Source organism: Panthera onca, chromosome A2 (assembly GCF_046562875.1).
Source record: "Panthera onca isolate mPanOnc1 chromosome A2, mPanOnc1 haplotype 2, whole genome shotgun sequence".
NCBI classification, from domain to species: Eukaryota; Metazoa; Chordata; class Mammalia; order Carnivora; family Felidae; genus Panthera; species Panthera onca.
In genome coordinates, this window is record NC_138340.1 from 14,603,942 (window position 1) to 14,631,128 (window position 27,187).

The following is a 27,187-nucleotide window of genomic DNA, read 5'->3' on the forward strand; positions in this document are numbered from 1 at the left end:
TGTGTAGCTTCTATAGAGCAGGGCCTCAGAAGGGATGATAGGGCCCTCCAGGGGTGCCTTGGAGAGCTTAGGCTTCCCGGTCAGATGCCTATGGCCCCAGAGACTCATCCCTGTGCTGACCATGGGTGCTGCAACCCGAGTGTATCCTCAGAACTGGAGTTCCCCAGATAGCAGCCAGGTTTTGCCCAGTGCTCCTCCCCTCAAGTTTAAAGGGGGTCAACCTCACTTGTCTAAGCTAGAGAGGATGAAATGGCAACAAAGGACTTCTGTTGCCCAAAGTGCAGTGACTTGATTTCATGTAAATTACTATGGCTGCCTTCTTACCAAGTGTGATCTCCTTTAGACTAGGAAATCGTTGTGTTTGGGTGGGTTGCAGTGTGTGTGTGTGTGTGTGTGTGTGTGCGCGCGCGCGCGCGCGTGCGCGCGCCACAGTACCCAGGTGTGGGGTCAAAGCCAAGCCATAATCATTTATCAAGGGAGTGGAAGAGTCTCTTATGAGTTGGTAATTGTGTACTTAAGGGTTACTTGATACTATTTTAAATGTATGGGTTGGAAATAAAAACAGTAAAAGCTCTCTAAATCCAGCCAGTGCGGGTAGATGGCAAAATAGTCCACATGATATATCAGTAAAAAGCAACTACAGTTTATTTTAGAGAAATGTCCCTAGTTCTGATGGTGCTAAGTGATCTCTGCTTGGTTTCAGCTCCTTTGTGAATTTTGCACTAATTGTATGGAGGGGCTGCTGCTGTGTGGGCTTCTCAGATAGGTTCCTTCTCCTTCAGTGTTAAATCATCCCAGCTCATTCATTCCATAAATATTTATCAAGCACTGGTGTGTGTCCAACACTGTTCTAGGTGTTTGAAATACAATCACATCAGGCAGATAAGACACCCCTTTGCTTGTGGCATTTATGTTCTTATTGGGTGAGAAAGTCCATACAGTACTACATTATATGGAATATGCAGAGATCAGGCCTGTGGGAGAGAAGGAGCAGGGTGGACCTCTGCAAAGGAGACATTTTGAGCGGTAACATGGGGGAGGGCATGGAAGGGTCTGCTATCTGGGCGTGAGAGTGATTGAGGCTGAGGGAGCAGGTATAGTATTAAGAACTCGAACAGCTACTGTTATAACAGGCCGTATACAGACATTTCTGAGAAATTGTGTGAAGCTGAATATGAACTGGACTTTTGCTGACATTTAGGGATTATTATATGGTAGTTGTATTTTCAAAGATCATTTTCAATTTGGGATGCCAGTTGGAGAAGTGATTGTTAAAATGATAACGTATCTGGAATTTTGTTTAAAACATAAAAAGGGAGGGAGAGTTCCTGGTATGTTGGAGGCGTGGCCCGGAAGCCAGCATGGCTAGGGTAGAATAGCAGGAGGCATGCCTCAGGCCAGGAGACAGTAGGGCTTCACTCTGCGCAAATGCCAAACATGGTGTCCACTGGAGGTGTGAGAAGCTGTTGGACTCCAAATGTGTTTAATGGCAGAAACAAAACGATTTCCTGATGGTGGGGTAGTCTTATCAAGAGGGCAGCCCAAGGTTTTAATCTGAGCAGCCGAAAGACTCGATCTGTCATGAGCTGAGATGGGGAAAAGCCATGTTTGAGTATGAAAGTCTGAGTTTACCTTAAAATTTCTTGCAGATTGCATTCCATCCATGCATTGTGTGTGTTGTGATAACATATTAAGAAGGCCTTCTTCCTTGCTGGGTTAGCCCTCCAGGAAAATTTTGTCCAGTGTGTCTTGTGGTCTTGCAGTCTTGCAGAGTAGGATACTGGATCTTTGTCAAAAATCAGTTGTACACAGGTGCATGGGTGTATTCTATTCCATCTCTTGTCTGTCTTTATCACACTGTCTTGGTTATTGTAGTTTTATGATAAATCTTGAAATCAGGTAGGATAAGTCTTCCATATTTGTTTGCCTTTTTCAGTTTTCACTATTCTAGTTCCTTTGCATTTCCATATAAATATTAGAATCAGATTGTTTTTTCTACCAAAAAAAAGAAACATTTTGGGAGTTTTTGATTGGGTCTGCTTTGAATCTGTGGATCAGTTTGGGAGATAATTGATATCTTCTGATCCATGGACAAGGCATATCTTCCTTTATGTTTTCTTTTATTTCTCTCAGTGATGTGTTATTGTGGTTCTACTTGATACGTCTTGAACATATTTTTTTTTAATGCTTATTTTGAGAGAGAGAGAGAGAGGGAGAGAGAGACAGGGCACGAGTGGGGGAGGGGCAGAGAGAGAGGGAGACACAGAATCTGAAGCAGGTTCCAGACTCTGAACTGTCAGTACAGAGCCCGACACAGGGCTTGAACTCACTAATTGTGATATCATGACCTGAGCCAAAGTCGGACACTCAACCAACTGAGCCACCCAGGCACCCTGAACATCTTTTTAAAAATTAAATTTATCCTTAAGTATTTCATATATATGCTACTGTAAATGGATTTATAAAAATCTTTGTGGAAATACTGCTGACTTGTGTGTATTGACTTTGTTTCTGAAGAGGGTAGGTGCTCAGAAAGCCTCTCCTTCTGGGCTTCCCCCTCCATGGCAGAGTGAGGCCATGGTTCAAGAGATATGAAAGAACTAGGATTAATGGTGTCCACTGTGTTTTTTGGCCTGAATGGGGCCAAAAAGGAGTGGCAGAAAGCGCTCCCCTCCCCAGGAACTAGCCCTGGTGGTGGCTACATCTGGCCCTGGGCCTCACTGAGGAGGATGCCATGCGTGCTCCTTGGTGCCCAAAGGTCTTTGCATAGAGTTCATTGATACTTGCTTATTTTGCAAGTTCTCCCATGGGAGTGTTTCTCGCTATCCATGAACTGTGAATTGTTGTGAACCCAGTTTAAAAATAAAGGTTTCATATTAGAGCCAGGCCTCCTGGTAGTCATGTGGGCTCAAAGAATGACAACAGAGGTGATACTGACAATATTCGGCAAGCTGCAACTGATAGCACTGCCTAGGAGTCTGGGATTTGGCTGGTTCTCTAGGTTTAGCCTCTGCGCCTGGAGCCCTGCGTGTCTGATGTCATAAAGGAGGGGGAAGTCCTGGAGCCACACTGTCTCTGTGACCTTGGGGGAGTTCTGAACATTCTTGATCCTTAATTTTCCTGTCTGTAAAACAGGTACTTCCTTCCTCCCTGGGCAGTTTTGTAATTCCTGTGGAGATGATCCCTGGGGTAAAACTTCAAGTTGCCCTATGGAGGTAAAGTCTGCCTGGGCCCAGGGCACATTGCACCCTCAGCTTCTTGAGGGCAAACCCTGCACTGCCTGGAATGGTGAGTGGTTTCCCTGGTGTGTGGACCGGGCAGCAAAGAAGTCATGTCTGTAGAGGGAGACCTGGGTGACCCTGGGCAAACTCCTGAATATTAGACACATTAGATCACTTATCTGAAAATGGGGATGATCATGTAACCCCAAGGTTGTCCTGGGGATTCAAAGAGATACAGAGTTTTAGCATAGTAACTGGAATTTGCTACTAAGCACCTGTTAAATTCTAAGTATTACTGTTTCTGCTATTAATGTTATTACTGTCATAACTGAAATGTTGAGCCATTTTCTGTGTGTTCAGTATGTTGGTGTGTGGCTGCATGTTACTACCTCGTATCTGTGTCCATATTGCTGAAGTCAGTGTCTGGGATGCTAGTGTTTATTGGTTAGCACTGCATCAGGTCATAGGTCAGAGAGTGATTGAAATTTATTTCCTCAGCCTGCCTCCTTGTGGAAGGTAGTAGAGGCAGAGCTCTGAAATCTAAATTTTACTTTAATCTAAATTTTTACTAATTCCAGGGGTCAGAGACATTGAAAATTGTCCATACATTCCAGAAACTTTCCTTGGAAACTCAGTATTTCTTTTTCTGTCCTTTTTTTTAGGTTGGTCAGCACGTTGACACAAGTTGCCTTTTGACGTAGCTGCCGCCATGGCCAGCTGGTAGGACCAGCATCCCATGCCCAGAAGCCAGGTGAGTGGTTGAGGTCTGGTGTCTGGAATGAAGGCTCTGACTTGTCCAGTGAACCTCATTCAGCTCCTTGGACATTTGAAACTGAGCACTGCTTCAGAAGCTTACAGCTACCTCCTAGAGGAAATAGAGAGTCAAGTTCCTCCAGAATTGTGTACTGGGCTGTTACCACAGGATCACCCAGGCCCTGCCTGTTCCTTCCAGGGAGGCTGTTTGCTCACCCCTCCTATCTCAGGGTTCACTCACTTGAAAAGCCCAGGCCTAAATGGGATAAACCTTCCTGGTAAGATCAGGAAGAGGATAATTAATCCTAGCCAGGTGGCCTTTGTCCTCTGGCCACTTTTGTGATTTCCCAACACTAACCAAAATGAGTAGAATTTTTCCCTCACCACTGTCAGTAGTGCAGGGCCCTGCACTGGTGCTTGGTACTGGTTGCCCTTACTCCAACTCACACCTGTGAGGAAACTGAGCCGGCCTCACCCCTTGCTTAGGACTCTCAAGGGCTGAAAGGACCCAGCAGGGCAGAGCCTGAGACCTGGGTGGAATTTTTATCTTGTTACCATCAGAGTCTGGCCAGTCATGTTTTGGCCCAGAACTACTTACCTAGAGAAGAAGGTAGAACTGGGAATTGTCTTAGAACTCTAAGACAGCTTGGAGGACCTCCTGAGTTGGTCAGCTGCTTTTACAGGCTAGCCAGCAGGTGACTTGCTGAGGGGTGCATGTCTCTCTAACAGCATAGCTGTATGGGGTGAGAACCGGCTGCCTGGATTTGCCTGCTTCAAGACGAGAGTTGGGGTTGGTTTTGTGAGGTTTCAGCTCTTACTTGCATATAGCAAAAAAAAAAAAAAAAAAAAAAAAAGTATGGTCAAGTATTCCTGTTAGCAGGAAAACATTTCCAGAATGTTCTAACAAAAGCTTTAGCAGTGCTTTAGTTTTGTTTGTTTTTTTACAATCAGGATATAATTTGCTTACCATACAGTTCACCGATTTATGATTTAAAATTCAGTGTTTGTTTATTTATTTGGTATATTCAAGAGTTGTGCAACCATCATCTCTGTCTAGTTCCAGAACACTTATCACCCCCAAAAGAAACTCCATCCTCATTAGCTGTCATTCCTTATCCTCCCTCTCCCACTAATCTATCTGCTTTCTGTTTCTATACATTTACCTGTTCTGGACATTTCATATCAACAGAGTCCTAGACTATATAACGTGTGTGTCTGGCTTTTCTCAGAGTAATGTTTTTGAGGTTCATCTACATTGTAGCATGATTCAGTGCTTCATATGCTTTTATGGCTGAGTAATTCCATCGCATGGATGGACCACTTATTTATTCATCAGGATAAATTTGGGTGGTTTCCACCTTTTGGCATTTGCAAATAGTGCTGCTATGAACATTTGTGAACACAATTTGTGTGGATATGTTTTTGGTTCCTTTGGGTATATACCTAGGAGTGGAATTGCTGGATCATATGGTAACTGGTGAACATTTTGAGGACTTGCCAGACTGTTGTCATGGCAGCTCTACCATTTTACACGCCCCCCTGCCCTAGCTCTACCTGAGACCCTCAGAGCCCTCTGGAGACAAGAAGTGACCTAAAGTCTATGCTGGTTTCATAGAGCTAGCTGAGGATCACCAGTGTTGATGATGCTTGATACCTGGTCCTAATGGCTTCTTACCTGGTGTTGGTGGCATAGTGGGGCATCCATAGAGGATGGGTCTGGCACTTGGCTGTCATCAGGCTATCTTTAGACATTAGCATTTAAAAATCATGGAACTTTACATCTGGAAAAGGTCTCACCTGAAGCTCAGCCCAGTGTGGTGAGTGCCTGCCCTTGTCCTGCAGTCCCGGTTGTTGTCTGAAGGCAGTAGGCTAGCTTAGGGTTCTCTGAGGTCCTAGGCTAGGTGCTCCTGCTTCTGCCTAGTCCTTTGTTAACTCAAAAGTACATGGTCAGGGGATCCTGGGTGGCTCAGTTGGTTGAGCATCCTACTTCAGCTCAGGTTATACTCTCATGGTTCTTGAGTTCAAACCCCACATTGGGCTCACTGCTGTCAGCTTAAAGCTGGCTTCTGATCTTCTGTCTCCCTCTCTTTCTGCCTCTCCCTCACTCATATTCTCTCTCTCAAAAATAAAACAATTAAAAAATAGGGGCGCCTGGGTGGCTCAGTCGGTTAAGTGTCCGACTTCAGCTCAGGTCACGATCTCGCGGTCCGTGAGTTCGAGCCCGCGTCGGGCTCTGCGCTGATGGCTCAGAGCCTGGAGCCTGCTTCCGATTCTGTGTCTCCCTCTCTCTCTGCCCCTCCCCCGTTCATGCTCTGTCTCTCTCTGTCTCAAAAATAAATGAACCGTTAAAAAAATTAATAAAATAAAATAAAAAAATAAAAAATCGTTTAAAAAAAAAAACCATGGTCAGAGCAGTAAGTACTTGCGGAATGAATGAATGATGAAAGAAAGAAAGAAAAGAAAGAGAGGGAAAGAAAAGAAAGAAAGAGAAAGAAAAGATGGCGGAGAGAAGGAAAGAAAAAGAAAAAAACAGACCTCCTCTTTCCCTGTCCAGGAGGGAAGACAGCCATTGCATGAAGGGGTTTGATGGGAAAGGACAGTCTGTAAATAGTCATGGCATGTGATGGCTAATGTCAAACGGGCAAAAAAAAATACCCTTGAGTAATTATTTTTTAAGGATTTATAAATATGTCAGCTTGTGTACTCATTGTTGTGGGGTGTAAGTCATTTCAACAAATTGATTTTGTATTTTCTTTTTTTAATTTTTTAAATTGTTTTTATTATTTATTTTGAGAGAGAGATACAGAGTGTGAGCAGGCGAGGGGCAGTGAGAGAAGGAGACACAGAATCTGAAGCAGGCTCCAGGCTCTGAGCTGTCAGCACAGAGCCTGACGGGGGGCTGGAACCCATGAACCATGAGATCATGACCTAAGCCGAAGTCAGACGCTCAACTGACTGAGCCACCCTGGCACCCCTTCTGTTTTCTCTGTTTAACACCAGCCCAGCACCCCCTTTCAGTTGAACCGTGGCCTGTGGTCACCTCGGGTCTCCCCATTTCTGCCACCCAGAACTTAATAAGCATAGAAGAGGAGCAAGACAGGAGGAGGGTTGGCTCCTGGTGAGCCTGACATATGCACACAGCCCCCACACAGTGCCCCACACTGTACACAGTTGTAGGTGTGCACACCTTGGGTCAGACTGCCTGCTTGGGCTAATGGATGTGGCATCTGCCCCTCAATTTTTGCCTGTCAGGGGTCCTGTTTATTCAGCAGGTACACACTGCTCATGTGCTGAGTGACTTTGCCTTATGTTGGGTGTTAAGGATTAAAAATGGGTGTGACTTAGAGGAAAACAGTTCACAAAAAAAGTGAGTGCAGATGGCTCTTACCAAAGGTATAGAAGATGCTCAAGTCTTTCTGATACTAAGAATAATGCTCATTGGAGTTTCAAGACAACATTTCTGACCTTTTGTCCCTAGAGGTGGATACCAGTCTATTGATGGGAATCAAGCACTGCCATATATTGCTTTTGGAGGCTCACAGCTCTTCAGAGAGAGATTTGTTTACCCTTTGCTTCAGAAATTCCGCTTCTAGAAAAATGTATCACAAAGATACACTGTCAAACATAAGAATTGTGACAAGGATGTTCATTCTAACATTCTGAAGTAACAAAGCTGGAAATGACTTAGATGTTTGTCAGTTGGGGCTAGAGACTTATGGGGATGGATCTCCTGGGTGGGGATGGCATCAAGCCCCCTGAGCAAAGGAAGAAGGGACGTCCTTATATCATGGTGATGGGATTTCTAGGGTGAAATGAGAAGTGGAAGAAGCAAGGTGGGGGATAAAGAGATACAGTATGCTTACCTCTCCAAGGAAAGGTGGAGGGACATGGATGTATGTGTATTTGCTTCTATTTTATTTTTAAATATGGAAATACAAACCATAAATGAACAATATGGTTATTTCTAGGAGGAGGGATGAGAGAGGACAGGGTTACCAGGAGATGTCTCTGGTTTTCTTTTCTGTGTAGCACCAGATGGGTGTTTTACATAATTATGAAACAAAAGTATGGCAAGTTGTGAGGCGGGGGGAGAGAAGCAAACCCTAAAAAGCAAAAGGAAATTAATATGAATCTAGGTGTATGTCAGTTGTGATCCAAGTTGTGACTTAACTAATGTTTCAGGATTTCCTTTGCTCAACTTTTAAACATAGTAGACTATAAATGTTTTAGTGAGATATGCTGTAAGGGCAAAAATTTTTTTTAAAAAATCAGTTAACTATCTTTAAGAATTATTTTTAGGTTAATAATAGGTTAATAATACCAATACTCACTACTGTTTCAGTAGTGCCCCCTTACCCACCAGAACACTTTCCAAGACCACTGTGGGATGCCTGAAACCGCAGATAGTATCAAACCCTATATATACTGTGATTTGTTCCTGTATACATGCAGACCTATGATAAAGTTTAGTTTATAAGTTAGGCACAATAAGAGATTAACAACAATAACTAATAATAGAACAATTATAGCTATGCTAGGGGCGCCTGGGTGGCTCAGTTGGTTAAGCGGCCAACTTTGGCTCAGGTCACGATTTCACGGTCCGTGAGTTCAAGTCCCGCGTCGGGCTCTGTGCTGGTGGCTCAGAGCCTGGAGCCTGCTTCCGATTCTGTCTCCCTCTCTCCCTGACCCTCCCCCGTTCATGCTCTATCTCTCTCTGTCTCAAAAATAAATAAACGTTTAAAAAAAATTTAAAAAAAAATTATAGCTATGCTATAGTAAAAGTTGTGTGAATTTGGCCTCTCTCTCAAAAATCTTAGTACTGTACTCACCCTTGTAATGATGTGAGATGATAAAATGCCTGTGTTATGAGATGAAGTGAGGTGAGTGACGCAGGCATTGTGACATAGCATTAGGCTACTATTGACCTTATGATATGTCAGAGAATCATCTGCTCCTGGGCCATGATTGACCACAGGTACCTGAAACTGTGGAAAGCAAAACCGTGGATAAGTGGGGACAACTGTATTATAGGAGATAACAAATAAGTAGTAATTAATGTCTTTAAGAACCAGAATTTTCAGCACCAAAGAAAAATGCAAGTATAAAATCAAGGCACTTAAGCTAAAATGTTTTAATTCTAAATCTGCATTGGGAACATGTGTAAGACTACTAACGGTGAGACGGGAGTATGAATAAGAACAGATTCCCAATTTGGAGTGTCAAATGTGTTAAAAATCAACAGGTTCATTTATATTGGTACTCAAAGGAAAGGAAGAATCTTGCTGGTCCTCTTTGGGGGGTGCTAGGGAACCAACTCATTTCGAAAATTGGTAAATAAAGGGAAAGAAACAAGCATTTATCCTCTTTTCTATGGACTGAACTCTCGAGGAACAAAACAGTGGGTGAGAACAAGATCAGTGTTGCCCTACAAAACTTCCTGGAACTCTCTGTACCCTCACTGTCCAATGCACCTGGAATAGTTTGAAGAAGTCAACTTTTAATTTTATTTAATTTTAGTCTATTTAAATAGCCACATGTGGCTAGTGGATAGTGCTGCTATTGACATATTCTGGCTAATTAAAATGAAATGATGGAGTTAGAAGTTTATAAGTTTTCAGACACCTAATAAAATGGTGAGTCCAGACAGTGATCCTCAGTGGCCGCCTGCACCCAAGAAGGGTACCTGTGCTACTGGAAGGATGTGTGCTTGTTTTGGCCGCAGAATCTAGTTTATAGTAAATCAGGGGCATGTTGCATTATACTACGGGGATGCCACCAGCAAACCTGACTGTGGGGAAATAAGATAAATAAATGATTGAAAGGAAAGGTTTTGGGAGGACCTAAGTGTGACTCTGACAAAGACTAAGAAATGCTTGTTAAATTGTTGGAGGTCAGGTCACGGAATTATAGTGGTTTGTAGATACAAATACTGACCAGTGCATTCATAAATGAATGTTGTGTAGGATTTGCTTCACAGGAGCTAGTGGGGTATGGGGGAAAGGAGCAGTGTATGGAAGACCTGCAGCCTGGGTGGTGCATGTGCGCTGTGAATCCTGTTGTTTGTGCTACTTCTGAGGGCATTGCTACTTTTGCAATTTTCCGTAATCAAATATTTGAAAAATGGGCTTGACCCAGGCATATATATTCCTCAGGGAGCTTTATCACGTACATCACCCAGGGCAGGGGAGTCCTCTGTTACAAAAGGGTGGCGGCCACTGTGGTTAAATTTAAGCAGAATACTTTCAGCAGAGATTCTGGAATTGCTAAGGGGCTGTGGCTGGTGGCCTGTCAGGTGGAACAACTTCCGTTTCCAGCAGTCTTATTTTCAATAATAATAATACTCACAGCTACCCTTCATGGAGCCGTCAGAGCATTTCCCATTTCACAGGTGAGGAAAACTGAGGTGAACCAGGCATTCTGGTTTCTACTTGATGTACTGCGATGCTGATGGCACCTTCCTATCTCTGAGCCCCTGGCTTCCCTGCCCAGTGCTTGGAGCTCACCTTACCCCTGCATGTGCTTCTTCACTTCAGTACTGACTCTGTGATATCCCATACTTTGTTTTCTGACATAATATAATTTTGATTAGAGACCAGTCTCACTTCCCTCTTGGTGTCATTTGTCCATAGGAGCTATAGCCAGTGGATAAAGTAGATGGTTTGATTCCATGTGTGATCTAGGGATCACTGCAACTCTCAGAGTGATAGGGACCTCACTGTGTGTCTCTCCGCCTGATGTCCACTGCCCATGCACCTGCCTTCTTGCATATCTTCCCAGGGTTTCCAGGGAGGAGGCCCCAGGGTGTCCCAGGGGCCCAGTCAGCCCCTTGTTCTTGGTAGAAACTAAGCCGGTATTTGGACAGATGAATAAAACACCTGTGAGACTTAGGTGGGTGGCACATTCCCAGTAATGTGTTAATGTAAAACCGTGGCATGTGTTGTTTTGGTTTTAGACAGTATGAAGCCTACGATGAGCCTGACTTAAATCGTATTCTGATGGTGGTGGTTTGTGTGACCCCAGTTGTCTGAGGCCTTACCCTCTTTCTGCCTTGGTTCCCCATTGCTAGATTGGTTCTTGTGTGTACCACATGGCCACACAACCAGGCATCAGCTTTCCTTTGCTTGGAGGTGGTTCTTAGTTCCCACCTGTGGGGTGGGCTTGTTGTGGCCTCAGACTCTGTGAGAACTGGATGGTTGACTCACAGAACCTAAAAAACTCCCCCAATTTAACCATTTTAAAGTGTGTAATTCATTGGCATTTAATGCATCCATGATATTGTACACTCGTCATCTCTATCAAATACCAGAACGTTTTTATCCCCAAACGAAGCCTGTACCCATTAGCAGTCACTATCCCCTCTTTCATCTCTGTGTCCTTCAGGGCCCTAGGAACCACTAGTCTACTTTCTGTTTCCGTGGATTTGCCTGTTCTAGGCATTTCATATAAATGGAATCATACACTATGTGGCCTTTTTTTTTACCTGGCTTCTGTTGCTCAACGTAGTATTTTCACTGTTCATCCACATTGTGACATGAATCAGAACTTCATTCCTTTTTATGAGTGAATAATACTTCATTGTATGGATATATCACATTTTGTTCATTTGTTCATCTGTTGATGGACATTTGGGTTGTTTCTACTTGTTGGCTATTGTAAATAGTGCTGCTTTTAACATTTGTGTATAGATTTTTGTGTGAATATGTTTTCACATCTCTTAGCTTGTGTACCTAGCAGAATTGCTGGGTCATATGTAATGCTGTATTTAACTTTTTGAGAGACTGGCAGACTGTTAACCATGTCACCATGCCATGTTATAGTCCTGTCAGCAGTGTATGAGGGTTCCAGTTTCTCCACATCATTGACAACGCTTGTTTTTTCTTTTTTTCTTTTTTTTTTTATTTTTTTGTTAACAACCATCCTAGTGGGTTTGAGGTAGTATCTCATTGTGATTTTGATTTGCATTTATCTGATGATAAATGATGTTGAACATCTTTTCATGTGTTTATTGGCCACTTGAATATCTTCTTTGGAGAAATGTCTATTTAAGTCCTTTGCCTATTTTTTAATTGGATTTGTTGTTTAATTATAAGAGTTCATCGTATATTTTGGCCACTACACCCTTATCAGATAAATAATTTGCACATATTTTCTCCTATTTCATGGGTTGTTTTTTCACTTTTTTAAAGATTTTATTTTTTTTATTTAATTTTTTAAATGTTTATTTATTTTTAAGAGAGAGAGAGAGAGAGAGAGAGACACAGAATCTGAAGCAGGATTCAGGCTCCGAGCTCTTAGCACAGAGCACGATCTGGGGCTCGAACTTGTGTACTGCGAGATCATGACCTAAGCCAAAGTCAGACCCTTAAGTGACTGAGCCACCCAGGGGTCCCTTTAAGATTTTATTTTAAGTAATTTCTACACCAAATGTGGGGCTTGAACTTACAGCCCTAAGATCGAGAGTCACCTGCTGTATTGACTGAGCCAGCCAGGCACCCCTCATTCTCTTATTAGTGTCCTTTGCACATTAGATTTTAATTTTGTTGAAGTCCCAATTTCTTTTTTTTTTTTTCTTTCATTGTGCTTTTGGTGTCACATTTAATAATCTGTTGCTGAATCCAAGGTCATAATTTACTCTTCAGCTTTTTTCTAAGAGTTTTTATAAGTTTAGTTTTTAATAGGTCTCTGACCTATTTTGAGTTAATTTTGTTATGAGGTAAGGGTTTTGTTTTTTATCCTTATTTTTTTAATTGGCCTGAAGACATTTTGGTTTTTTTTAGGAAGGGAGAATGATACCTGGGAATTATGAAAATGCTTTTTCTTGTGTGTTAAACACCTATGTATTGAGCCCTTATTCTATCCTGGGCCCTAGGATGGTAGCAGTGAACAAAGAGGTGTTCCATGTTCTTATGGGAGATGGGGTTAGGAGGGCACATAGACAAATAAATAGAATGTTAAGTGGTGATGAAGTGGAAAAGAGGTTAGAGGTCCACCAAGGATGTGTGAAAGGGAGCTACGTGCCATTTTGGTTTCTCAGGTGAGACCTATAAAAGAGGGTAGTTCAGAGACCTGGAGGGAGGAGACTTCTAGGCAGAGAAAGCAGGATGTGCAAAGGCCCTGGGGTGGGAGTGAGCTAACCGTCAGAGGAGCAGCCAGACTGTTAGTGTGACGTAAGAGAATGGGGTCCAGGGTTGGTGGGGCACAGATGGCAGATGAGGTCAGAGAGGCTGACCAGACCTCAAGGATGTGGTGAGGGCCTTGTTTTTATCTTGAACAGTATCTTTTACAAAAGGGCCACTAATATGATACGTTCAAGTCCAGTTCTGCTGTTTCCCAGAGCTTATTGTAGGTATCTGAACAGCTCCCTGCCCAAGAGGAAGATTTCCACTTACAGGGTAGAAGCTAAATGTGGGATTTCTGGTTCAGCTCTTACAGCTGTACAGAAAGTGCTAAGAGAACTTTTCGCTGGTAGGAACTGTTTCTTAGGCCCATGGGCTTTATTGAGACCAGAAACTTACATTAGTCTTAGAAGTAAGTTTCCCTGCTGGCTCTGATCCTCCTGGGGCAGCTGCCAGTGTGCTCTGACACCACAGAATATGTGCAGGGAGGAGCTTGACAAAGGAAGCCCAGGAAGAGCCTCCAGGCTTTCCCACATTGCTGGGCCCCCTGATGAAAATGACAAAAGAAGCACCCTTGGTTCCCCTACTTTCTACTCCTGTCTCCTCCTAGGAATGGAGGTAGCTTTTCTGGCCCTTCCTGCAATTGTCTGTGCAAAACCTCCCTGCCATTTCCAGCCATGGGCCTCAATGGAGCTGGTGGTTAGAGCTGTGTCTTGGCCAGGCCCTGAGGGAGTTGGCACTGGAAGGGTTAAGACTTCCCATTTTGTGATGTGACACCCGATGGGCACATTGCAGATGGCATGGAAATGGCAGGTGTAACCCTTTGTAGGCCATGGAGGCACATGGCCCAGGAGGCAGCTGGGAAGGAACAGAGGCTGTTCCTTTCCCGTGGGAGGCAAATGTAGCCAGCTCGCCCTCACAGTGACATCCCGCACCAGGGGGACTCCTGGTTGCTATTTCCCTGTGGACATTTAATATTGCTCAGATTCCCCTTCACAGGCAGTACCTTTGTTTCTGTGTTATGTGCTTCCCCAACAGCATCTGTTCCTCTCTGGCTGCAGGGTTGGGCTTTGGCCCAATGGCCCTGGCTGCTGGCAGTTCAGATGCTCATGTCGGTCCACTTCCAGGTGGTTGGTGTTGGGTGCTCACTGGGCACTTTTGAGAGAGCAAACACAAAAGCCAAGTCCTTATCTCCAGTATGAGCCTAGGGGAGCTACTGATAGTTTTAAAGACACTTGTTAACAGTCTTTCCCCACTCTTAACTTGTGATCAGTATAAGTGCACCTTCTCCTACTGTGTGCTATGACTTGGAGATGAAGATGGGCTTTCGATCTCATGTCTTTGGGAAAAGGTGCTTAGAAGCCAAGGCATGGGGCCGGAGTGCAGACGGAGTTGAGTGGGATCTGTGTGGTCCACATTGTTCCCTATTTTCAGAAGTTTGCAGGAGATCAGCTGTGTCTGAGAGAAGATAAAAATATATTCCCTACATTATCTTCCCAGGATAGGATCTGTGCTTTCTCTAGTACCCATTCCCTGTGCCCCCCCATTCTCCCATGACTCTAGGGATGGAGGTTGAGGCCTGGGGACCTAATGTCCCAGGCCTGGCCCTGTACATCCCTGGGGTGAGTTTGAACAGCCCAGAGAACTGTCAGCAGGCCGGCCTCGTGACTGTCTATTTTCTGGAGACGACTTGTCCCAAAACCTGCTTTGTTCCCACACACAATGCTGGAGTGAGATACTACCGGTGCTGTGTTCTTTACTGGGCAGTCTGTGATTTGTGTTTAGGAATCTGAAGACCATTAAGGTTTTGTCTTTAAAATGTTGATGGCCACCACTTAAGTATGTTGGTTTCTGCTCTCCAGGTTAACTTTGTTAAATATATCCCAAAACATTAATTCAGAGACCTCAATTACAAGTCCTCCACTTAAAAAAAACAACAGTATTGTAGGGGCTCCTGGCTGGCTCAGTCAGTGAGCATGCCACTCTTGATCTCAGGGTTGTGAGTTCGAGCTCCATGTTGGGTGTAGAGATTACTTAAAGATAAAATCTTGGGGTGCCTGGGTGGCTCAGTTGGTTAAGCATCCAACTTCTTTCTGCTCAGGTCATGATCTCACAGTTTGGGAGTTCAAGCCCCCGTGTCAGGCTCTGTGCTGACAGCTAGCTCAGAGCCTGGAGCCTGTCTTCAGATTCTGTGTCTCTCTCTCTGTCCTTCCCCTGCTTGCTCGTGTGCATTCATTCTCATTCTCTCTCTCTCTCTCTCTCTCTCTCTCTCTCTCTCTCTCTCTCTCAAAAAACAAAACAAAAAAGAAAGATAAAATCTTTAAAAACAAACAATCAAGATTGTAAATGTGGTGCTGATTCTTGTTATTCTTTTTCACTTAACAACCTGTTTCTCTTTTTGGTTCTTGAACCAAGGACTGAAGGTGACCAGATAGGATGGACTTCTTGGTCTTGGTCTGACTTTACCTTGCATGACTCCTCCACCCTGTTGGTGGTAACAGGCTTATATTTGAATGGGTCATTAGCATTCAGATGGAGTGTGGTTTGTGGGTATGCCTGAGATGTTTAAAGTTCCCTGTTAGGAGGCTGAGATGCTCCTGAACTTAACCTTCCCTTTTGGCTCCTGGTCCATGCTGAGCGCTACATTTACAAATGGTGTCTTTTCCTGGAAGGGTTAAGTGGAGAGCACTTATAGGGACTGGGAACAGGGAGGTCCTCTGAAGGTAGTGCTGGTGCTCAGATTGATTTGTTTGATGGAGTGACTGGAGGCATTCATTTAAGTTGTGTGTATGTGTCTGGAGTGTACTCTGTGCTATTTCACAGCTCTCAGAGCTTCCCTCCACACCCATCCTTTAGGACCCAATTGCTGGTTCCAGCCCTTCTCACTCTCACAGGCTGATGGCTGGTCCTGATCTCCACCCTACCCCCAGTCCCTGGAGTCCTGGAGGGCATCTGGTGCCCAAGGAAGTCCGTGGGAGGCCCTGTCATCACTGTGAGCCTTTTCACACTGAATATAAGTGGTCTTTCCAACAGGGATGCTTTTTCCTTGTACATGATCTCCTCTCATGTAAAAAATCCTTGTTTAAAGTTTGGATCTCCTTTTATTTGGTTTCATTTACTTTTCTTGGAGATGGATTTTCACGTGTTTATGTATTTCTGTCACTTCATCGTTTCTAGCATTTTTTCCTCCCTCCTCAATCTCTGTAAGTCCAGATTCTGCCCTTGGGGCCCAGCTCAAATGAAGCATTTCTATATTCTTCCCCCTCCTGTTTTGGACCAGCAGGGTGAACTACTTTTCTGGTGTAGACTTGTAATAACATGGTGATGAGCACATGCATCTCACAGCCCTTACTGGGTTTATGCTCCCATGAAGGTGGCACCCCTGGGTCACTGGTCCCTTGGAGAGGTCGCTGTCTGCTGCATTAGCAGTATTTGTTAGGAGTCTGACAGCATCCACATCCTGCTGGGCCACACAGGCTGTGAACTAGAAGATGGGGTGTCCTAGGTGGTTAGTAACTGACCAGCCTCCTGTGCTGCAGAAATTCCCTTCTGGGTTAAGGCATTACTCAGATAAACAACCATAAGCAGCAGTTGGTTCTTTGCCTTCTCTGGAAGCTTAAATTACTGTGTGCACAAAGTAGTAGCAATGAGCATGGTTTCAGTGCTAGTGATTTGAAAACTCTGCTGCTCCAGCCAGGTGTGAAATTGTTTGTCTTGGATAGGGCTTGGGAAGGTGTGGGCTGAAGTGGCTGAGGTGCATGGGGATCCACCTGAGGTCCCTCAGGGCTCTGGGTTTTTTCATGGGTTTTAGAAGTTGATGATTCTAATCTAATTTTTGTACTTTAGGGTTTTCCTTTTCGGGACAGGTGGATCAGGAGTGGAATGAATACTGATCACACATAAGAACTGCTGATCTTTTGCTCAGAATTGAACAGAGAAAGACCTTTTCTGACACAATTGGGCAAGATTTGGAAGTGGGAAGAGGAGAGGAAAACTGTGCACGTGTGTGAGTGCATGTGGTGTGCATGTGTGTGTGGGCACTTGTGTCTGAGTATGCATGAATGTGGGTGTACATATATGTATATTTGTGGTGCAAGGTTGTGTGGTGTGCAACTAGCCTGGGGCACTGCAGCCTTGGGATATGGGGAGCTGTCTTGTCAATGCCCCAGTTTCCCATGTGCTTCTTCTACCAATAGGGTGTGCATTGAGTGGGGTCAAATGATCCCAAGTCTGGGGTGCTGTGTGTTCCTTGTCCCTTTCCCTCTCTTCTCAGTGCCTCACCTTCCCCAGAAACTGGAGCCCAGGCGCCATGGCCATTGGAGGCTGACAGTAAGATTGTCTACCTTGTGAGAAACCTTTGAAAGAGTGAGTGAGTCCTTTCAGTAGGATAGAAGAATTTGTTGGTCACGTGTCTCATTTTAATAAAGTGATTGTCCACCTGATGAGTTGTGTTGGCTTCTCTTAACACGAAGCAGAAGGCTAGGAAAACCTGCATTGAGACCCCAGGTCCAGACAGCCCCAGTGTGGGATTGACAGGGCACCACCAGGTTGGGGGGTGAAGTGATATGCCCACTAGTCAGGCCCAGTGTCCATATAAAGGTCAGAAGAATTGAAGGACCAAGGCAGTGACCAGATGGAGGCTGAGCCCCTGAAAGGTTCTAGGAAGGTTCCTGGGGCTCTCTTGCTGTCCCCGGGCTGGAGTAGGCCATGGAGCTGCAGCCACAGGCAGAATGCACCAAGTGAGGATTGTCGTTGTTAAGAGATCTCAGTGGGACAGGATGCTATGACAGTGCAGCCTTCTGCCCAGGACCTTCCTTAGAGTGGGACAGTTGGGGGTATTGTGGTATGGACCTGCATCATCCCCCTGGATGTTCCCCCCTCCCCTTCTCAAGAGTTTCCCTGGCACAGATGACCTCTTTCTTCCCAGTCCTCAAGGGTGGAGTCCTGCTTACCTGGAGAAGTTGGGTCCTGCACCTCCCTTCCTACTGCACAACATTCCCAGGGACCCCCAAGTCTCTAGCAAACCAGCCCCAGTGTGCTCAAGTCACACTGTTTTTTGTTGTTGTTATTGTTAAGTTTATTCATTTTGACAGGGGGGGGGGGGGGAGAGAATGAGTGGGGGAGGGGCAGAGAGGGGTTGGGAAGAATCCAAAGCAGGCTCTGAGCTGTCAGTGCAGAGCCCAGTGCGAGGCTGGAACTCAGGAACTGAGATCATGACCTGAGCCAAGATCAAGAGTCAGGTGCTTAACCAACCCAGCCACCCAGGTGCCCCTCAGGTCATACTCTGTATCCCAGCTCAAACATCCCTATTCTTGCTTTCTTGCTTTCTTTTTCTTTTTTTTTTAGTTTATTTATTTATTTTGAGAGGCGGGGAGGGAGAACACCAGCATGGGAGTGGCAGCAAGCGAGCGAGAGAATCCCAAGCAGGCTCTGTGCTTTCAGCATAGAACCTGACTCGGGGCTGGAACCCACGAACTATGAGGTTATAACCTGAGCTGAAATCAAGAGTTGGATGCTCAACCTACTGAGCCATACTGGTTTCCCAAACAACCCTATTTCAAGAAGGGCTCACCCCACCCCCTCCCAGCCCTGTGCCCATCAAGGTTATTCACATCTCCCTGTGCTCTTCCTTAGAGCTTTGGTCTAATGCTCAGGCATGAGTGCTGAGGAACTGCTTGTTTCTGTAACTGGGTTAAAGTTTGATTCACTGCAGTAATCGAGTTTATAGCACATAATTTCCTTATACGAGGGACCTATTTATCTTGAGAGTGTGTAGGGCTTTTAGGATGGAATAAAATTGACCCGCATAGTGAGACAGACTGACCCTTCAGTGAGTGCTCTTCCCTCTGCACTTTTCGAAACTAAATTTCTTCTTTTAAAAAGGGTTAACCTTGAGTCCTGGGCTCAGGTTGAATTTACATGTCCAAGTCGTTTTTTGAAACCTGTTTTTCTTTGCAGTCAGTTCTGTGATAATGCTCGTTTTGGAAAAGCAGATTTGTTTCAACACTATTGATATATTAGGGCACAATTGGAGCATGATACATACACGTTGTATGTGGTTGTGTGAAATTTTGTCCAGGAAAGTGCTAGGTTATGGGTTGGGAAGCTATGTCCCACAGGCTGGTGGTCTGTTTTGGTAAATAAAGTTTGAATGGGACAGAGCTATGCCCATTGGAGGACATATTGTTAAAACTGCAGAGCTGAGTAATCAGGACAGAGACAGAAAGACCTGCAGAGCTGAATATATTTACTGTGTCCCTTTAAGAAAAAGTTTGCCAACTCCTTCACTAGATAAATCCAGAAGATTGCTCTCAGCAAAAGAGCACCTGACCATACATAAAATCAAAATGTACACACCTCAGATATGCACCAAGCCCTCTCCAGGCCATACCATTTTCTCCTGGGGTCAGACAACCTCATTCCAGCATGTCACAGTAACTCAGAAAACAGCCACAGCAAATGCCAGGTCTTCCCTCAGGTGAGGGGTTAGGCTTCAGGTAGAATTTGTGTATTTTTTAACTGTTTAACTTGCTACCATTTAAAAATCAGGTTTTTGTCTTTTTTTTTTTTTTTTTTTTTTTTTTTTTTTTTTTTTATCTCATGATTAAGTTTTGGGATGTTGTGTACTGCCCTGGTCACTGGACTGTTGCAGGAGGGTCTCCCTAGCATCTTTTTAGTCCAGGTCTTTGAGGGCCCATGGAGCTCCTGGCCAGGCAGGTAAACCAAGTACCTTCCTAATGGTGTATGAGAGAGAAAGTGCCTATATTTTTGGAGTATCTTAGGTTTTCAGACCACTAAGGGTTAAGAACCCAGCTTCAGTCAGTGAGTAAGTAAGACTTAGTTCTTCTTTTGAACAAACCTGTAGCACAGGACTCAGGGTGGCTCCTTTCCTCTGTCTGAGACCATCCCTGCTCAGCGGCTTGGCCCTTGATGTCTATACCCATGCCTGGACCATCTCCCCAGATTCCTGTTCCTTGTCTCAGCCTCAGTCTGTGGGACTCTATATATTCGCCTTTCAGAAAGTCCAAATGGCAGAGTTTTTAATGAAAGTACTTGTTTGCTTCATTTTGACCTATAAGGCAAACCCCAGGAATCGTACGTTTCATGAGGATAATCTACAGAAATGTAGGTTTAACTCAGTAGCACGTACCGAACCCATATTGTTTTGCTCCACACTGAATATGGAGGTGAATGGAAAAAAAAAAAGCTGCTGCCATGGAGGAGTCTAGCAACAAGCTGGGAGAAGAGATGAAGCTGCTGAATAGTATGGGGATTGTTGTTGTGGAACTGTGTGAGACATGGGCTCCCTCAGAGCGAGCCCACACTGATGCTGTGGCCTGGCAGCCATTCCACACAACTGATGGCCCAGGTAGAAGGTGGGCTGTGGGGATGAGCTGAGGGGTTTGAGTTTACTGTGTAGAGCTTGAGATTTGCTTTAGTAAGTAACACAGGGGATGGACTTTTAAGCTGCTGAGACACTTGCTAATAATGAGTGGGAAAGTCACAGCAGTGGCACCTCTCAGTCCACTGAAGGTTGCATATTTGTCTTATGTTCTTGGTTCTGCCTGTTGGAGGAGCCAGCCTCCTGATTTTCCTACATTATAAAGCACTCTCCCTCTGGCCTGGGAGCATTTCCCTCCAAAGGGCCCTCTCCCCTTGTCTCATCCCTGTACACTTATCCTTTTAAGAAGTTTTCAGCATCTGCATGTGGGAGTGTTATTTTATCTAGCTAGCTCTCCTTTTTATCTTTGTGTTCTTTGAATACAGGACTGATAGAAAGTCACTGTTAGGAGAAATAATTTAATACAGAAAGTGAAAGTTTCTGAATTTATTCTTCAGAAGTGAGTGCTGTGGCTTTTAGCCTAATTTCTTTCACTTTTAATTTTAGTAAGCTTTTTCAGTAGTTTTTTCTGAAGATTATAAGCATTTTTAAGCCATGTGAATGGTATTATACTGTTCTACACATTGATTTTCTCATTCAAGTCATTTTTTTTTTTTTTAACATTTATTGAGAGACAGAGACAGAGCATGAGCATGAGAGGGGCAGAAAGAGGGGGAGACACAGAATCCAAAGCAGGCTCCAGGCTCTAAGCTGTTAGCACAGAGCCCGATGCAGGGCTCAAACTCACAAACTGTGAGATCATGACCTGAGCCGAAGTTGGATGTTTAACCAACTGAGCCTCCCAGGCACCCCTCATTCAAGTCATTTTTAAAAAAAAAATTTTTTATTTATAATTTTAGAGTGCATGTGAGTGGGGGAGAGGGGCAGAGAGGGAGAGACTCTCAAGCAGGCTCCATGCTCTGCATGGTGGCTTGATCCCACGACCCTGGAATCATGACTTGAGCTGAAATCAAGAGTTGGATGCGCAGATGACTGAGCCACCCAGGTGACCCTCATTCAAATTATTTCTAATATCACTCTGTTTCTTCACATAGCATGTCTATGAGGTGTGGGTAGGGAAACTGAGGCTGAAAGACTAACAAGTTCTCTCAGCCCATTGTTGCCTGAGATTTGGCCTCTGTTCTCTCCTGTGTCTGGTAGTAGAGGCTGGCTGTTGGGATCGTCCTTCTATTCCCCAGGTTAAGTTGCATCCCTTGTACTCAGCCTTAACAGGGTTTGACGTTTAAAACTTGAGAGCCGGCATTTTTATCGCGCGTTCCTTCCAGAACACAGCCACTGCATCCCTGCTACTATCGTTCAGAGAGAGGCATCAGGAAGTGGCTCAGGACTTGAGCAGAGTGAACTCTCTGTTCTGGAAGAGAAGATAAGTGCCTGTCAACCAGAGGCTGCTGACACCAAAGTATAGCTTAGTTCTCTCCCCGTCCCCTCCCCAGGTACCTGGCTTTGACTCTCAAGAATGTAGGGAGCCTCCAGAGGGTGAGCAGAAGGGTGTACAGGTCTGGGACTTCTCTCCTGCAGCTTCTGCAAGCTATTGTGTCTGGGAGGGTGAATGGGATTCCTGGGTCCAGGCAGGAGACAAGAGAGAAATCATGCAGAAGGGCATCATAGATAGCCCCAGCCTCAGGACCACCAGGGCACAAAGATCCACCTGCACTGTGCATCTGCTGAGGGGCACTCTGGTGGTGGGTGCCTGGCTGCAGGCCTGCTGGAACTGCACACCTGGCAGGGCCTGTGTGTCACAGTGTGGAGGTTGGCCAGTGCCAAGTGAAACCAGTGTCTGGACCTCATCGTCACCCAACTTGGCATTGGACGCTTCACTGGCCCTTCTTTCCTGACAGGGAGGGGTGCTCTGTGCTGCCGAAAACAGTGGCTGCCCCATGTGCAGGCTTCTACCTGTCCGGTAGACACTCCTCGGCCTCTCTGTGTGGGTCTGGTAGACTCCTACTCACCATGTCCAAATTTCCCTGCTTCCAACCTTCTTCTCCCAGATCTGCTCTTTCCTCATTTCAGAAAACCAATTCCATCCAGTTGCTCAGGCAAAAATAAAACAAAGCAATCTTTTCTTGCCTCCTGTCCAGCTGTTAGTATGTTGTGTTGTCTAAAGTATACTTAGGGTTTGGTCATGTCTCCCCACTGCTCAGTCTCTTTCCCATCCTGAGCCACAAGATACAGAAGTCTCCCCCAAACTGCTCTCCCTGCCATCTCCTACTCCAGTCTATCCCCATATCAACCAGATGATCCTTTAGAACAAATTGGATCTCCCCTCATCCCCACCCCTCCATGTTCCCCCTGAGGACAGTCCACACTTAGTACCCTCTTTTCTTCCACCTCCTCATGCTCACTCTTCTGTGCTCTGGAAAGAGCACCCCAAGTCCACTTTTCTCATGCCTGAAACAGGAGTGTTATTGATAGTATTCCTGCTGGTATGTTAGTAACAGAGTAATATAAATAGCATTTCCTGGTACAGATAATGATAATGCTTCAGAGTTATGGCTCCATGACTTGTGTTTGTTTACGTTTTTTTTTTTAAGTTAACTTTTTTTATGATAAAAAATATGTCTGCTGGCATTATGTGCTCAACTTGTGCCAGGTGCTTTCTGTTGGTTTCCTGAGTCTTGTTTAAAAATTCTGGTTCCTGCATCATTCACCTCTTTGGAGTTGCTTTGGAAGAGGTTTTCCACCTGAGGTTCTCAGATCAGTTAGACAGTGGCATTTTACTAAAAAATAAAGTATCTTTTGGTAGAGGCATTTACAATTTGCATTGACCCAAAGCCCCTTGTCCACATTCCACCTGTTATTTGGTTGCCTCTTCGACCTGAGGTCAGTCGTTCTGTGCTGTGCCTATGTAGCCGCTAGAGTGACTGGAACCTCCCTTCTTGGGGCAAGGAAGACCTGGGTTGCTTCCTGCCACCTCTCTGCCCGCCCAGCCCTGTCTGAAGATGCATTAGAGCAGGCTCTGTGTGACTTAATTGTGTTTGTGAGAGTGAGAAGAAAGGACTGAGGCCATCTGGGTTCCAGCCCTGCTTCCTGGGTAGCAGCCTTGCAGTCCTGGGAGCCTCATCTTTACAATGGGCTGCTGTTGTCAGGATCTGCCCCTGTCTTCAGGCAACAGCCAGGACAGGATCCCCCTTAAGTAAGAGGGGGTTGCTCTTTGTGGGCTGGCAGTTCCTGAATGGGCCTGTGGTAGAACCCTCACTGGCTAGGGGTTTTGAAGCAGATCCTAACTTTCCATCACAATAATCCAGCCTCTTTACCTGTTTTTTTTTTTTATTTTTAATGTTTGTTTATTTTTGAGAGAAAGTGTAGGTGCATAAGTGGGGGAGGGGCAGAGAGAGGGGGGCAGAGGATCCTAAGTGGGCTCTGCATTGACAGCAGCAAGCCCAATGTGGAGCTCAAACTCAAAAACCGTGAGATCATGATCTGAGCTAACGTCAGATGCTCAACTGACTTAAGCCACCAAGGCGCCCCTTTACCTGCTCTTTAGAAAGTATTCTGAGGTAACTCCTCACTGCTTTTTTGCAGAAATTGTAGGTCATGCTTCATTCCTCAAGGCTGGTTTCTTCCCTATAGCTTTGTCATTGATCTTGGGTTTGTGCCTGCAGGGTGATGGACACTAGCCCTAATGTGCTAGGGCACTGGTCCTTCCTGCTGAGAGGAGGGAGGAGCGTCTTTACTAGCACCTGTACTCTCCAGGAGCAAATGCTTCCTGTGGCCTCTAAGGCAACCATCTTGCTGTGGAGTAGGCCCTACCCAAGATGGAGGGGGGCACGGGGCAGGTGGTGCAGAGCTGGACGCACCCTCTGCCATAGTCAGCCCTGCCCCCTCCAGCTGTGCTGTTCCTTTCTGTGGTGGGGGAGGGATGCAGCTGGCCACCCCTCCCGAGAATGCCCTGCTGGAGCCAGAGGGCAGGGCATGCATGTGCTGCCAGGCTGGCCATTGGTTCTGGGTCCAGGGTTGGCAGATTTCCAGTCCCTCGGCTTTAGAGTGAGCTACCTTGCTTGACACTGCACACAGAACATAAACAGGCTGTATTCCGGGCCCTCTGCTGGGGACCCTGATCAGCTACCTGAACTAGGGTGTTGTTGGGGCCCTGTGGCCCAGAGTAGTCACTGGAGCTAGAAGAGGAGCAGCCCTGTGTGGGTATGAGGCTCTGCTCTGGCCCTTTATGCTTGCTTATTTTAAATTAGTGACAATGAAGTGAGGTCACTTGGGTACTACTTTGTCAGTCTGGTGACCTGGCACACGGTGAACTGGTTGTTGGTCCCCACCCGCCCAATCTGTGTGGGTATTTGAGAGGAAGGACTTCATGCAGGGTCTGGGTTTGGATGACTTTCCTGGATTGGAGCCTGGAGCTTATAAGGCCAGAGACTGCACTAGGTGGGTGTGCCAGGCTGGAACAGAGGCAGAGTGGGGAAACATGGGGGAGTTTAAGTACAGGATTGAGGTGGGGGCATCCTCTTCCTCCACCTCAGTCCCATTCTTCCCTGGTCTGTACCAGCCCAGACTGGGAACTTCTCCCTTAGGGACAGAATTTCTTCTGACTCTAGTGGGCATGCCTTTTTGCCTCTTTCCTGGTCTTGTCTCTTCTCCTTTTTTTTTTTTTTAAAAATTTTTTTTTTTTTTAACGTTTATTTATTTTTGAGACAGAGCATGAACGGGGGAGGGTCAGAGAGACAGGGAGACACAGAATCTGAAACAGGCTCCAGGCTCTGAGCAGTCAGCACAGAGCCCGACGCGGGGCTCGAACCCACAAGCTGTGAGATCATGACCTGAGCCGAAGTCGGACGCTCAACCGACTGAGCCACCCAGGCGCCCCTCTTCTCCTTTTTGATCCTGACAGGCTCCTCTCTTGCCCTGGGAACACAGCTACCTGCTGTCCAAGGCAGCTACTGAAATTGTTACTCTTGTCCAATTCCCCAAATGTTTAAGGAGCTCCTCTTTTAGGCAGCCCTCAAAGGAAAGATGACCCATGCCTCCCACAGTGAGGGAGGGGAGGTTGACTGACACTCATCTCAGGGCAATGACTTATCTGCAATCTCACAGAGAGGACTGATAGATTCACTGAGCAGGCTGACAGGGTTTGTTGTCAAGACATATCAAAGAAGGACAGAAGCCATAGAGCTTTAGGCTAAGAGGGACATGGGGTATCCTTTGCTTTTCTCTGGGGCAGTTAGGAGACCATATCCATACAGAGCGTGGGAGGAGGAGATGGGGGGATGTTTCGGGGGGTGACTAGGACTGAGCAGTTGGTACAGGGTGGGCAGCAGGCACAGGCTAGTATGCCAGGAGGGGTTGGGGGCAGATGGAAGTCTTGTCAGTAGCCCATGCCCTTGGGCTTCAGAGTTCTCCAGCCCCACCTTCTGTCAACATGGGTGGAGAGCATTCTGGGGGTAATATGACCACCGGGAGACTTGCTCATTTTGACCCTTTTGGACTGCCTGTAGGAGCAGATATTTGAGTGCCCTGGCCAGGCCACAGTGGCCCGACACGTGTGCATGTGGACTGCTCTGCCTCCTGAGCCAGGAGCATGAAACAGCAGTCAATTTCTTTCCTTTAACTCTAAGTCCACCGAAGAGGCCACTAGGACATGGTCCTGCACTGTTGCTCATTTGAGAAATCGGCTCCTTAACAAGGTTGTGAGTGAGTCATCTTAGGAATGCATCCCATGTATGATGATGTTGCCCCTGCATTGCCCTGTGTTGTCCCTAGTCTCCCAGAAGGTGGGCTCCAGGACAGGCTTCTCAGGGTATTCGTGGTGAGGAAACTGGGGTGCCAGATGCCCTGCCTGTGTGGACACAGAGCCAGGAGGCCTTCAGTGTAGGCACACCACAGGTATGAATTGAGATTCTCAAGGGGCTTGTAGTGTGTTCCTCTGTGGACCCTGTGTTGGTAGACATAGGCACCTACCATCCTGTGTAGAACTGGCATTTTGGGAATCCTCCTAGAGCCTGGCAGCTAAATTCTTTTTTGTCCCTCATGAACTCTGGCTTGGCTTTTTTAGACCCTGACTCTTGCAGTCTTATTTCCTGTGTCCTGCCTTGTTGGGACATTGGGGCTGGAGTGGCTCCTTTAAGAGCGAGCGCCTGTGTCCCAGACTCTGTTGTGGAATGCCAGCAGCCTCCCTGCAGACAGACATCATTGCGCTGTCCTCCGTCCTGTCTCTGTGAGGGTTAACAACACTTCAGCTTGTTGTCTGGAACCGGTTCAGACTGGTTTTCTGGAAAGTGCTTTGTCTCTCAGACTGAATCCTGGGAAGGGTCATGTGGAGCCCAGTGATGTCATGGGATCAAAAACTGACTCAGCTGTTTTTTTTCTTCTTTTCTTTCTTTAAATCAAGATATGTGTGTGCTGCAGGTACAGGGTGCTGGCATGGTGACGGGCCAGCTCTCACCCCACTCAAAGTTTACCTTGCTGGCAGTCAAAGGGTTAAAGGTGACCCCCACTTCTCACTCCCCTGAGGTGAGCAGGGAGTAAGGAGGCCGCCCCTCACTAAAGGGGAGAATGGTCAACCCGAGTCAGTGCAGTGCAGTTCTGGACCTGGCAGTGACCCTGCTTCTGGTACAGCGGTGTCTCCCCTTCCCGGATTCCAGAAATCTCCAACCCAGGGCAGGTACTCAGAATTCCATAGGCAGGAAGTTCAGATCTAGAACAGTTTTCCTCTCTGCTTTTGAATTTGGAGCACAGAGAATTCCTCT

General features: G+C 45.8%; 1 protein-coding gene and 1 long non-coding RNA gene across 6 annotated transcripts in view; one reads left to right on the forward strand and one right to left on the reverse strand.

Annotated features, from left to right (window-relative positions):
* Positions 1 to 27,187, forward strand: part of GATAD2A (GATA zinc finger domain containing 2A) — a 103,988-nt gene that overhangs the window by 39,542 nt on the left and 37,259 nt on the right. For 3 of the 5 annotated variants that reach the window (XM_078443190.2, XM_060630755.3, XM_060630756.3), the window contains exon 2: positions 3,884 to 3,972. In XM_078443190.2, coding sequence (XP_078299316.1) covers positions 3,958 to 3,972 — 15 coding nt within the window. In that variant the 5' untranslated portion in view covers positions 3,884 to 3,957. Of the gene's footprint in view, positions 1 to 3,173; positions 3,289 to 3,883; positions 3,973 to 27,187 lie in introns of those variants that run through there. The other 2 variants (XM_060630758.3, XM_060630757.3) reach the window with 2 other exon arrangements.
* LOC132678440 (uncharacterized) lies at positions 3,971 to 8,179 on the reverse strand. The gene is made up of 3 exons (XR_009609596.3): positions 7,363 to 8,179; positions 4,573 to 4,791; positions 3,971 to 4,086 (listed from the first exon to the last, which is right to left on the reverse strand). It is a non-coding gene; the product is annotated as an uncharacterized LOC132678440 (long non-coding RNA).